This window comes from Pyricularia oryzae, chromosome 4 (assembly GCF_000002495.2).
Source record: "Pyricularia oryzae 70-15 chromosome 4, whole genome shotgun sequence".
NCBI lineage: Eukaryota > Fungi > Ascomycota > Sordariomycetes > Magnaporthales > Pyriculariaceae > Pyricularia > Pyricularia oryzae.
The window spans coordinates 4145858-4158218 of NC_017851.1; the positions used below are offsets into that span (position 1 = coordinate 4145858).

A 12361-nucleotide genomic window follows, 5' to 3' on the forward strand; every position below is an offset into this window, starting at 1 on the left:
GGGGTGGAAAAGCGAATAATAGCGAGAAAAAGCGAAAAAAAGGAAACCGTGACGAGTGGATACTGAGGCTGTTCCTCTATCACGTAGGTATACTTATGGAGACGGCCTCGTAATTGAGCTCATTGTCATGACAGGTGGCGGATTGACCGCTGAGCCACACCTTTTCCGCTGAGATGACGAATTCACAGCGATATACACAGTACATAGACGCATAGTAGGTGAGAAGGTCTGCGGTACTACGTCGTAGGTATCCAAGCAGACATGTTGTTAAATTGCGGCGAAGTAGAGGTCGGGCATCCACTTGGTGCCGATCGGCGGCTGGTTTTCGTTCGGGTCGTGGGCGATTGTGCGTGTACAGGTTCATCGGATCTGGTCATCCTGCATGCAGCAGGGTTAGACAGGTAGGCAGACAACCGGTAGTGGCGTTGGTTGGTAGCGGAGGAACAGTAAGATTGAAATGTTAAATTCAGTAGCCGGGACACGCAAACAATCAGCATCATCTGAGGCGAAACGCGCGTCCTCGTCGATTTAGGAAAGGACCAAGCTTTTGGGAGGCTTCGGGTTCGGGTTGCGGGGAGTGAAGGGCAATCGATGCCTGTGTTCTGCCTGCGGTTGATAAAACCTTGCAACAAACATGTCCTTTTGGCGTTTGTTTGTACAGATCGTGTCACCGTTGATGGAAAATTAATCGTCTTTTTTTTTTTTTTTTTTTTTTCGGATCATGTTTGCACAACTCAAAAGTTACCTAGGTAGGTAGGTAGGTACCTACCTATGTAAGCGCCAGCCAGTCAGTACGTGGGTTCCATCCATGACCATGACAAGAGGAAATCTTTTGTTGGTGGTCAAAGCTGCCCAGTATACCACGTAACAAGCCTTTGGGAGTGGGGCAGATTCCAGGCCTTGGATATGCTTCTTAGCGACTACGGAGCTTGCTAGTGACAGACCCGAGCAGGCAGGGGTATGATGAAACGACAAGGATAAGCCCCGGAATGGACAGACAGCTTTGATTCTGCCAAGGCTGAGTGAGGTTGCTGCAGCCGTTTTGAAGCGTTGAGTCTTGGCCCGTTGATCTGGTTTCGTCCCTTGTGTGTTTCTTATTTCTTTTATCTTGCTCCTCTTTATTCTCTTTTGGTCCCGCGAACCCCATGTGAAATGATGTCCTCTACCAATAATGACTGCCGTATTTGGTAAGCTAATATCATAGTATTAAGTCTTAATTTTCGGACGAGGCTTGATCAAGGTAGCGATTGGGTACATCTTTTTTCGCAATTCGGCAGTGTCAAATAGATTGCTTCTTTTGGATGGCTCAAAGGTTGGATGACTTGTACTCAATAGTTCTGGAATAATACAGCATATGAATAGTCCTAGTCTATCACTGAACTGTTTGACAAGGGCAAGCCATATCCTGGCCAACGAGATGTTATGGCCTCGTTTCTCACCTTGCGTTTGCATTTGCACTTGCGCGTGCAGTCATAGCCTTGCCTCACATGCGTGGCCTCAATCACCCAGCTGGAACTAGCTATGTATGTAGGCACCTATTTAGCTGAGAATTTTGCTCGCTGACTTGAACTGCTAAGTGCGCGCAAAAAAGTGACTCTTAGCACCGATATGTCTGCATTGATTGGGTGGGTATCTGATAGGACAACCCCGAATCTCACTGAGGTATGAAACCACCTTTTTCAATCCATAATACTCTCTCGGCCAGTCTTGGTATTGTGAACGCTGTATTAAAGTATCGTTATATTTTAATTATCGCGCATTTTTGGATGCAATTCCTCAAGGTGAATGAAGCTTCTGCCAGCCGGCGATAGCCTCAGGAAATATCGGGTACAAGAGCCGCTTGGTGAATCTTTAGGTGTGCGGCTGTCATCAAATTTCACGATTGTACGTCAATCACACAACTGCTGCCTGGATAACATTGAAGCCAGTTACCAATCTTGATCTATTTTCGCTTATACTGGGCTGTCACACCAAATCCATCATGGGAGCATCCAGCTTCCCGCCCCTGACGGTTCTTTCCATATAAGTGAGCACCCATCGAGTCCATGAAAGATTTTGTCTCTCTGGGCAAAAACCTCGCAAGGCTGTCCACGACTCCCTTGGAATCTCATCTCGCTCAACCAAGTGCCTTTTCACTGTAACAAATCGTCTCAAATAACGTAAAACTTTGGTGAAACTGCTTTTCCACAATGGATCTCTACAGGTGGTAAGTAAACATCTCAACCCAAACCCCCTGGGGAAAAAAGGTTCCTCCATTAGCTTGATTGACTACAGAACCCACCCAATAATCGTTATAATCCCACTGACTGTTTATAGCCCGGCATATGCTGTATGTCCATCCATAGTCAAGCACCTAGCCCTGTCGTTACCTACCCAAACCCCCTTACCCCTTACCAAAGAACAGGCAACACAGAAAACTAACCATTACCCATCAAAAAGTCCTTCTTCGGCGCCCTAGGATGCGCCTGCGCAATCGTCTTCACCGTCATGGGCGCGTCATACGGTACGGCCAAGTCGGCCGGCGCCATCTTCTCATGCGGCGTGATGCGCCCGGAACGCATGATGCAGAACACGCTGTGCGCCATCATGGCCCAGATCCTGTCCATCTACGGCCTTGTCGCCTCCGTCATCATCACCAACAACCTAGATGAAAAGATCGCCCTGCACACGGGCTTCATGATGCTCGGAGCTGGCCTGTCCGTGGGTCTCTGCGGCCTCGCTTCGGGCTTTGCTATCGGTGTCGTGGGGGATGCTGGAGGTATGTGATTTTTTTTCTCTTTTGTGTGGTGACGAGGCTACTGTACCGAATTCCTGGTGGGTACTTTGTGTGTGACCTGCGTTTCTATCGCTGACCCTGCCTGGTGTTGTGACCTTTCCTCCGGGATTTCTAGTCCGAGCGAGCAATTTACAGCCACGCCTGTATGTCGGTATGGTGCTGATTCTAATCTTTGCCGAGGTGTTGGGCCTTTACGGTGTCATTGTATCTATCCTGATGCTCACAAAGGCCAGCGGTGGTGATGTTACAGTATGTTCAGTATAGCAGTAGCCGCTGCAGGTATCACAAGGCCTGATCGATCGGCCTGAAAGGTATTCAGGGTTGTGGCGTTGTAATACCTGGCGTTCATGTCATGAGAACGAAAATTTCTTTTGATGACTACTTCAAATATTGATCATCGTATATTTGGGGGGTATCTACCACTGGCGCAATCAAGGCAAGACAAGCATCCCTTGAAGTGGGTGCAGATCGCCCGCATGTAAATCAGGATATAATTTTACTTCGTCTAGCGTTCAAGCTCAGATAAATGAGCCGTTACCAATACTATAATGCCCATTCGGACTTCTCATCCTCGGCTCTGATGAAAGGCTCATCAATCCTTTTGATGGCATATTCACTGCAAAGTATACTGCAAGGATAGTTAGCAAAAGGTCCTACAGTCCGTCACGACATACAGAAACTGCACGGGAAACAAAGGATTAGATATATGCCAGTACTCACCAAGCAGCAGCAACCAGCGCGTCCAGCTCAGCAATCATCTCAGCCTTCTTGGTTCCGCTCACAAGCCCTTTGGATATCTGGACCTGCAGCTCCTTGATCCGTCGCCCTTTGCCCACGCCTGCCTGCTCCATTACTTTGCGGCCGAGACAGTCCGAGTGGAAGGCGTGCTGGCAGGGGAAAACAAAGAACTGCCTACTAAGCAGGGGCAGCCCGCAGACATAGCACTTCTCGCCGGGCTCGACGATGGCATAGCGTTGGTCGAGTGCGGCGATGTCGACGCGAATGTTTGCCGCCGTCTGGGAGCTTTCCTCCATCTCCCTCCTGAGCGACTCAATACTACGCCCATAATCCTCCAGTGCAGTGCAGATCTCCTCCCGGAAGTCGTCGATAACAACGAAATCAGGAAAGAAGGGGATCAAATCCTCGATGCGCAACAGGTCACACCGCCTCAGGAACTCAATGGCTGACTTGATTCCGCCGTCCGACTGTGAAATAACCTTCCGCGCAACTGCAAGCCAGAGACGTTTGCGTAATGTTGGGTTGGAAATGGGTCTGTCGGCAACAATAGACGCCAATTCGAGTTCGCCGTGAGCCAGGGCAAGGTCCACAGCCTGCAGGTACTGGCCCAGACTCGTGTAGATGTGTACGCATGCCAATACACGCTTATGTTGTATGCACAACCGCAATGCAAAGTCAGGGTCATAACGAGGCTCATCGCCTTGAGATTCAAGATACGAAAGTAGTGCTGTCTCGTCCTTGGAAGAAGGGACGGAAGCATACATGGAGACAAGAGTGTTGTGCACGGCCGAATCTGTGGACCCGAGCTGGTTCACCACGTACTGCAGGTATCGAATAGCTTGGTTCTGGGCCAAGGAGCCCTTGAAGTTGCGGTCGTACTCCAGGAGGGCTGGGATGAGATTCCGTGGCTTCAGCGATGCTGACTGCCGCATGAGGATTTCGACTAGGTCGGTTGCGACATGTGTCATCAGCACACTGCTGTAGCGATAAAAGACGTCGGCGTCCGTCTGCCTCTTGAGGACGTTGAGTGCCTCTGTCCAGTTCTCCCGCTGCACCCAGTAAGACAAGACATAGTTGTAGTCGTTGACTGCGTTTGCAAAAAATAATAGCTCTTCCTCTCGTCCATGGCTGCTGATGACATCATAAACGGTTTTGCGGTCGAGGTCGGTCTTATACTTGGTGACAAAATCATGATACTCCCCTCTCACAGTGTCCAGCCGTTCTTTGGTCTCGGCAGGATTCATTGCTTCTGACAGCTCAGCCTTGGTGATGATGGCATCATCCAGGGAGTTCAGCTTCGCCATGAAGATCTCTACCAGCCAGGTCGCGATCATTACCCTCTGCATCACAGAGCCTTTCTTAAAGGTCGTGAGCTTTGAAAGTAAATATTTACGCAGGGCATCCGGTTGGTTGTTGTCCACAAAAGTAAGTGCCACTTCTTCGAATGGCTTATTGCTCTTGCCATATACACCAGCCGCCTCATCGAAGAGCCCCTTGGCGACAAGATAGTCACCCGATGCCGTAGCTACTGCGTTGCGTTGAGCTGGTGTGTGGGCATATTGCAATGCGGCATCGAAGCGCTGCGCTGCAAGCATGATCTTCCAGATGTCTCGGTCCTCATCCCTCACGACAATCTCAAAGATCTCCTGAGCCGTAAACAGCCAGAAGGTGTTCTTCTGCAGATCAACGCAAAGCCCCGCCGCCTTTTGTCCCATCTCGAGGATGACCTGATCGTACACGATAGCGCCCGTCAGCCGATTCACAGCCACTACACGACGGCCCACAAGGCACACGACATGCCATTGCGTCAATGCAATCATCTCTATGGCGTCTGTGCTCGTTTTCTTCCTTCCTGAAAAATCCAGTGTGGAGGTAATCTGTGACCTCGGGAGCATTTTGGACTCTGAAAAGACTCGGGTGCCGAGTTCGGGACCGGGTGGGCCGTTGAGCAGGACACCGTGGAAGATGCCCTGAGATGACAGCCAAGCAAATACACGTTCAGGCAGCGGCGCCTGAAACGGTTTGGCGGGATCTTGCTGAGGATCTGGCGAGACAACTAGGCTCGAGGCTGGTTGCATGGATGCCTTGTTGATACCCGATGAGGAGGTCGGCCGGGGCAGTTCGTGGATGGTCGGTTCTTCAGACTCGAATAGTTTTGTGTACGTCGAGCCATCATGGTGGTGATGGTGGCTACGACCGGCTTTACCGGCGAGGTGGAAGATGCGGGTCTGGGTAGTGATCAGGACAACTTTATCGTCTGGCCGACCAGGCACAGCGTCTACCCAGAGCCCGGTGACAGGCCCATCTGGAAGCTTTTGCAGATGCTTGAAGTATTTTTCCTCCTTCTTGTAGAATTCGGTCGACGTTTCTATAAATGTCTCATAAATGTTGCCATCAGCGGCCCCGATGAGTATCTCTCTGGTTGAAGCGTTTGGCTGGGCCGGATTCCAGGCGACGCTCTCGATGATGACGTTGCGCAGACGAGACAGGGGCCGAGGCTGGCGCGACTGCGAGTGCAGGTAGTAGTTTTCTCCTTGGGTGGTGCAGATTATTAGGTGGGAAGCAGTCGGGTCGAGAAACATGCGGCGGGTGACGCCGACTTCGCTGGGCTTCTTTGGTAGATCGATGTCGTCAATGTCCTGGGGACGGTTGAGGTCAATGCGGAGGATGCGACCGTTGGACAGGGCCAGGACCAGGACATTGTTAGCAACCTGTGCGGCGACAAAGTCGGCGGCGATGGAGAACTCGAGGGAGACGCGCTCGACGTCAAAAATGAGCAGGGCGGCGGTGTCGCCGTTCAGGTTAGCAACGCTGCTGCCCGCAACGAAGCCGTTGGCCGGATCAAGCGCCATTTCACGGCTTTGGCTCAAATCCTCGGGAGCAGTTAATCGGGTGTTTCTAGCTCATGATCGGTTGGATTCGCAGCTCTTGTCGCATAAAATAGTGGCCGTAACAGCCCTCGTGTTGTGTTATGTGCTGTGGCGGAGAGTTGACGTTCACTGTGAAGCTAGATCAGAGGACGAGAAGCTCCGCATCGTTGCTACCACCAGAAGTTACGTAGTTGCCGCGACAGCTCCGAGCTTGGCAATGATGGGCCGCGCGCCCAACCACTCAATTGTGGCAGGCACAGGAACACCTATAACAACCTTGCCGTGCAACCTTGAAGTAATCCCACGTAATTATATAGTGGTGACCACGTAAAAACAACATCGATTATAACTAATGCCTCTTCGGATATTTATTTTCTGTAATCCTGGATACGCAGGTAGGTAGGTAGGTAGGTAGGTATCTGATCTCGAGTTCTTCGTTCATAAATGGACTAACCTGCAGGCAGCAGCTTCTTGACTGACTCTTAATTGACATGTTGCCTGCAAGTGCCTCTATCTCTCTAGGTAACTTTAACCAGAAGAGGTTGAGATATTTCACGTCGTTTTGATTATTTTTCCATGGTTGAGGGCGACGGCTTGCGACTCGAAATACAGCGCCATCAAAAGTAAAATAAGCACACAAAATTCTCCAACTAGAGGAGCTACATTAACCAACCTCTTAGTTTCTCATGTTTTCTACATCTCCATCGTGTTTGCTAGCAACTTTCAAGGTATCTCATTCGAGCGGTGCTTGGACTTCACTATATACGGTCATATATCTCGTCTAAGTGCCCAAGTCCCCTTTGCTCATAAAACGCTTGTCCACCCCGTTCATTACCAAGTGTCTTTCCACCCATGCGACTCCTCACCACGATAGAAGCTCCAAAACGTCCCCATTACAACACTGCGGCTAAAGCTCCCGCGGCGAGCCCCAAAGCCATCCCTCCCATTGCCGCCGTCGGCGCCGCCCCCAATCCGGTGCTACTGCTGGTCGTCGCTGGCTCGTTTCCGTTTGCCGTGTTTGACTGCGAACCCGGCGACGGCGAGGAGCTGGACCCTCCCGTAGTCGCCGTGGTCCGCGAGGAGCTGGTGGTGCCCCGCGTCTCCGTCTCCGCGGGCCTGCTGGTGGCAGCCGTGGCACTGCCACTAATGGGACCCGGGCCCTGGGTCCCCGTAGCGGTGAAGTAGTTGCTCACCTGGGTGGAGCCGGACAGGCGATCCGAGCTCCTGGTCGCGCCCGTCGTCACGGGCGGCACCGTACCGTCCACGCTCGAAAAGATCTCCTTGTAGGACTTGGTCAAGGTGCCGGAGCCGCACAGGGAAGACGACGCTGCCGATATGACGGACGCGTACCGGGCAATGTCGCGGTCGGAGCGCTCGCCGGCCGCCTGCAGGCAGGACTCGCAGCCCATCCAGTCGCTGAAAAAGCTGCCGCCGCACATGCACTGCTTGTGTGCCTCGAAGGCGAGTGGCTCCGTGCCGTTGGGCGTGCACTGCCACTCAATGTTTTCAACGGAAACGCAGGGCGGCACAGGGTTCGACAAGCCCTCGGGCTTGCAGACCTGGTTGTTGCCGGACTGCCTAGGGTTGAGGGCTCCGGCGCTAACTGTCACGGCATACCAGCCGAGAAGTGCTACCGGGGTTGCATATTGCCTCATGGTGGCTCGCTTGCTTTGTGGCAGAGTATGCAGCTAGCTGGTGAGGTTTGTTGCACGTTTGGCCCCGTCTAAGACGTTCGTTGAAGGGGGTGGTTTCTAAGGGTTTTTTTTTTTTTTTTTTTTTTTTTGAAGCGAGTGTGTGTGATATGGTGGTGCTTGGGGGAAATGACTCTAAACAAGGTAAGGGGGAAGGGGACGCAAAGGAGTTCGACGAGCGATGCGTTCCCGCCATGGCTTTTTGTGTGAATGCCCAGGCCTCGACGGACTCAAATTGAAGCGTGCCAATGAGCTTACCGTTTGTGATGTCCCCATGGCATGCATTGCAGGGTGTCATTAGGCGACATCGGTTGACAGCCTGCTTGGGGACGTCGTGGTCCTTGGTGGTTGCTTGGCATAGTGACACGAGCGGATTTCACCCTTCACATTCTTCAGCCTTCCTACCCAGCCCAGCTAATGACTGCAGCGCCAAGAACATAACTGTCTGCTTACGGTCAGGGGTTGTCTAACCAGCTTGCCGGGCTGCCGATGACACAAAGTGCGCCTTAGAGATATATCCTGTCTGACCATTTACTCTACATATGTAACAGGCTTCTTTCCGGAATAAATTCCAATAACCAATTCTATCGCAATTTATTACCCCGAAAATAGTAACATGCCATGAGATATAAACCTTCTAGAGATCTAGGCCGCGCGTCGAATGCAAATCCCAATGCCCCTTTGAAAACTCATATTAAAACAAGCCAAAAAAAATAAAAAAAAATACATCCATCACCAATTACAGCGCCGCTCTCCCCAATGCTCAATGATGCGTAACTCCGTTTCCGTTGGTCTTGATGTTCACCTGGCCAATCTTGCGCTTCTTCTCCATGGGCTCCTGGGGCATATCCGTGACCGGCTCATGGTCAGACACGACCTCCTTGCCCTGAACGATGGGGAAGGGACTGAGGACCTTTGAAATGTCACCCCACCACTTCTCTCCAAACTTGCGGTACCACTCCACAGTGATGCTCAGGCCCTCGGCGAAGCTTGTCTTTTGATCCCAGCCGAGCTGGCGCAGTTTGGTGCCATCCACGGCGTATCGGTGGTCGTTGAAAGGCCGGTCCTGGGTGTACTTGACCCACTTTCGGAACTCCTCGGTAGTGTCATGGGGGATCTTGAGCTCGGTGAGGAGCTTGTCACACAGGTCAAGGTTGGAGATCTCATCGTATGAACCGACGTTGTAGACCTGTCCGAGCTCGCCTCTGTGCAGAATTGTGTCGAACGCATCTGCTGCATCGCCGGCGAACAAGTACCTGCGTGTCGGGCTGCCGTCACCATGCAAAACCACAGGCTGGCCACGGTGTAACAGGCATGAGAATTTTGGTATAATTTCTGTCAAACACACAGTCAGTCGCAAGGACAGAGGTTTGACCCGGGACGCAAACATCATATATGGAATAACACTTACTCTCCGGGTACTGGTGCGGGCCATAAACATTGTTGCTTCGCACAATGATGACGGGGAGCTTGAAGCTCTTCTGGTACGAGTGCACCAGCATCTCCGCAGCGGCCTTGCTTGCGGCGTAAGGGTTCGTGGGCGCAAGAATGCTGGACTCGAGCAGGTCCTCATCGTCATCCTTGACTTCGCCATATACCTCATCTGTCGATATGTGGATGAACCGCCTGATGCCCACCTTCTTGGCGCTCTCAAGAAGGACATGGGTGCCATAGACGTTGGTGTGCGTGAAGCTGTACGAGTTACCAAAGCTCAGGTCGACGTGCGACTGTGCAGCAAAGTGGAAAATGGTATCGATGTTGTACCGCTCAAGGCAGTCCATGACCTCAGTCGGGCTGGTGACATCTCCTTGGTAGAAACTGAAGTTTCGTTTTTCATTGAGCGCCCTAGTGTTGTTGAGCGAAGAGCAATAGTCCAGTTTGTCAAATGAAACTATGTTGTAGGCGTGAGGATAGGTAAGAGCGAGATGTCGGACGAGCCAGCATGCTCTGAGCATCATGGCTGTTAGCAAGTGACTTTTCAAGAGCATCTCGACGTGGGCAATCTAAGCCTTACATGAAGCCAGCACCCCCTGTCACCATGATGTTCTTCACATCTGGAAGTGGCTCGAACTTGGTGGTACCCTTCAGGATGGGAGCCTCCTTCCACACGCCATAGTCCTCGAAGAAATTGGGGCCACCGGCGCCTATCCGCATAGTAATTTTGGTCAGTGCATATTTCAGCGAATCTGAATAACTGATTGTAGGTAACGCACCATTGCCGTTGGCGTTGCTGTCACTGCTCAAACCCATTGCAATAATCTCGACTTCCAGATCGTTATCAAAGTTGTTTCTGGTGATGGTTTCTTCTATGTAGATGGGTAGTAGATGGGTAGTTATAAGAGAGATTTCAGACAGATGTCAGAAGACTGTAATGATGAAATAGGTGTATTGAACTCCGAGTTATCCGAACATAGAACTCTGAAAGATTAAAAGAGTGAAAGTGGACAAGGCCCTTCCAAGGAAGATAAGGTTTTGATGGCTGACAACGAATGTCCCCCAAGGTAATGAATGAAAATAGAAGCAAGAAAATGAAGAGTTGCGTAGGTAGGAAGCAGTGTTATATGTGGAGGTCTGAAGATACTATGCTCAGGCTCTGCCGACACTAAGATAGAGATAGATACGGTCGGCTTCCGGGGGTTTCTGTTGTTCTGGGTCTGGGGGTGATCAGCCCCAACAGGGAGATATCCTTGTGACAGCAAAATGGGTCAGGAGAAGATGGTATTCGGTGAAGATGGCTTGCTACTGATCAAGCCACGCATGCAAATCGAAGGCCCGAAGCCCCTGGTGTGAAGAAGAGGCGTACAAACAATAAGGCGAGGGGCGTTGCAGTGCGACATGTAGTTGAGCCCAATCTAGGATAGTCTATAGGTGTCTTGTATAGAATCTAAACAAGAATAGGCAAGGTAGAATAGGTATTGCAGATGGCTGCACATCCCAATGCGACCAGCGACTTTGGGCTGATGCCACTGAAGAAAGGCCTGCCTATCGAGCTGAGCTTCTCGAAAATCACCATCCATTAGTACCTGACAAGTCCGAGTCTAGCACGCATCCGGACTGTGCTGAAGAAGACAGGAGAAATCTTCAGCTGTTCAGGCTAGATAGACTAGGTCAAGGTGACTACCTACCTGTCTAGTCTAGCATGGGGGTATTAGAATGGATATGTGCTTGGTGTAGTAATCACTGCAAGACTGATAGGCAAGGAGACTGTGCGCGCTAAGTACCCAAGAGGCTAAAGGTATCCCAAGACCGGCTCAAGATGGACTTTGCCGTGGTTCCAAGCCGGCCTCGGCCTACTTCCGCGGCTGCGCCGTTCAACGACCGACCTATCGCACGGGTCCGAACTATCGGTGCATGGCAGGATAGGTACAGTCAGCCTTGGTCGAGTGTCTGGGTTAAGATGTGATGGTAGTTCTCCAGCTTGCATCAAGAGCTGAAGAGCATGGAGATTTGGCGGGGTTTGGTTATTTTATTTTCCTTTTACAAGGGGCTTCTCTTCGATGGATCTGTTTGACTTCCCCCTCCAGATTGTCTTTCTCTTTGTTTTTCGTCGTGACCAGCGGGACCCGTTTTGCGTGTGGGTACCCTGACTTGTGTGCCTGCGTCATTCCCAACTGGGGATGCTTGGCGCCCGTACACACTTCTCGTACAAGGTCGATCCATAGCCCCACTTTCCGATGCTACAGTAGGTAGTAACAGTAAACCCACCCCTGATTGTTCCCCCCCCCCCCCCCCCTTAACACGACAAGCACGAATCAATCCGGGCCATCGCTTTGTGTTCGTCTTGTTGGTATCGTCCCATCTGATAGAATGGGGAATACCAGTAATCATTAACTCTTTTGCAAGCTGCCAAAGCAATTTATGCACGTTGACACAGAATTTTTTTTTTTTTTTATAATTCTGTATGGGTAGATAAATCGGCAAACTGGTAAAATATATCCTTCCGTTGTGGTTTTCATCGCAATCCTTAAAAGTGTGTGGAGATGCCTGCTGTCACAAAAGGCTTGTTTCTGCGTTGATCCAGTTTTTTTTTTTTTTTTTTGATCAATTTGTTCTGAGGGTCTTGTTTCAAGTCGCTATTAACCGTTTGCCGTCTGGTTAGTAGGCAAGTTTTGACTTCTTGATCAGCCAGGGTACGGAGTATTACATAGTTCCAAAACCTCTAGCTCTCTATTGCTTTTAGATCTACCTACCAAGCAGCTCTTAATCTAGGGCATTTACTTGGGTACATACATAAGCTAACTTGGGCCCCATCGGGATCTTAGTCCAGGGGCTCTTGCTAGCATTGG

At 50.9% G+C, this 12361-nt stretch overlaps 4 protein-coding genes across 4 annotated transcripts; 1 reads left to right on the forward strand and 3 right to left on the reverse strand.

Annotated features, from left to right (window-relative positions):
- The first annotated feature begins 2027 nt into the window (after window positions 1-2027).
- MGG_06326 (vacuolar ATP synthase proteolipid subunit) lies at window positions 2028-3338 on the forward strand. The gene is made up of 4 exons (XM_003717210.1): window positions 2028-2206; window positions 2317-2329; window positions 2440-2758; window positions 2892-3338. Exons 1-4 carry the CDS (start codon window positions 2190-2192, stop codon window positions 3038-3040), a joined length of 498 nt encoding a protein of 165 aa, XP_003717258.1. The 5' UTR covers window positions 2028-2189; the 3' UTR covers window positions 3041-3338.
- Window positions 3101-6565, reverse strand: MGG_06325 (vacuolar membrane protein pep3). The gene is made up of 2 exons (XM_003717211.1): window positions 3497-6565; window positions 3101-3404 (listed from the first exon to the last, which is right to left on the reverse strand). Exons 1-2 carry the CDS (start codon window positions 6364-6366, stop codon window positions 3320-3322), a joined length of 2955 nt encoding a protein of 984 aa, XP_003717259.1. The 5' UTR covers window positions 6367-6565; the 3' UTR covers window positions 3101-3319.
- Window positions 6566-7022: 457 nt separating this feature from the next.
- Window positions 7023-8450, reverse strand: MGG_12858 (uncharacterized protein). The gene has a single exon (XM_003717212.1). The coding sequence runs from the start codon at window positions 8037-8039 to the stop codon at window positions 7278-7280; it is 762 nt and encodes a 253-aa protein (XP_003717260.1). The 5' UTR covers window positions 8040-8450; the 3' UTR covers window positions 7023-7277.
- A 173-nt stretch (window positions 8451-8623) lies between these two features.
- MGG_06324 (dTDP-D-glucose 4,6-dehydratase) lies at window positions 8624-11593 on the reverse strand. Its single transcript, XM_003717213.1, has 5 exons — window positions 11201-11593; window positions 10289-11065; window positions 10090-10219; window positions 9487-10022; window positions 8624-9410 (listed from the first exon to the last, which is right to left on the reverse strand). Exons 2-5 carry the CDS (start codon window positions 10323-10325, stop codon window positions 8839-8841), a joined length of 1275 nt encoding a protein of 424 aa, XP_003717261.1. The 5' UTR covers window positions 10326-11065; window positions 11201-11593; the 3' UTR covers window positions 8624-8838.
- Between the last annotated feature and the right edge of the window lie 768 nt (window positions 11594-12361).

What these genes read in the sequence shown, in the direction of transcription:
- MGG_06325 (XM_003717211.1), bottom strand. Translation starts at nt 6,366, where the DNA reads ATGGCGCTTGATCCGGCCAACGGCTTCGTTGCGGGCAGCAGCGTTGCT. An exon ending in GCGCTGGTTGCTGCTGCTTG is followed by an intron (nt 3,405 to 3,496) that starts GTGAGTACTGGC and finishes CTATCCTTGCAG; the next exon opens with TATACTTTGCAGTGAATATG.
- MGG_12858 (XM_003717212.1), bottom strand. Translation starts at nt 8,039, where the DNA reads ATGAGGCAATATGCAACCCCGGTAGCACTTCTCGGCTGGTATGCCGTG.
- MGG_06326 (XM_003717210.1), top strand. An exon ending in TGTCGTGGGGGATGCTGGAG is followed by an intron (nt 2,759 to 2,891) that starts GTATGTGATTTT and finishes CGGGATTTCTAG; the next exon opens with TCCGAGCGAGCAATTTACAG.
- MGG_06324 (XM_003717213.1), bottom strand. Translation starts at nt 10,325, where the DNA reads ATGGGTTTGAGCAGTGACAGCAACGCCAACGGCAATG. An exon ending in CAGCAACGCCAACGGCAATG is followed by an intron (nt 10,220 to 10,288) that starts GTGCGTTACCTA and finishes CTATGCGGATAG; the next exon opens with GCGCCGGTGGCCCCAATTTC. An exon ending in CCCGCACCAGTACCCGGAGA is followed by an intron (nt 9,411 to 9,486) that starts GTAAGTGTTATT and finishes TGTGTTTGACAG; the next exon opens with AAATTATACCAAAATTCTCA.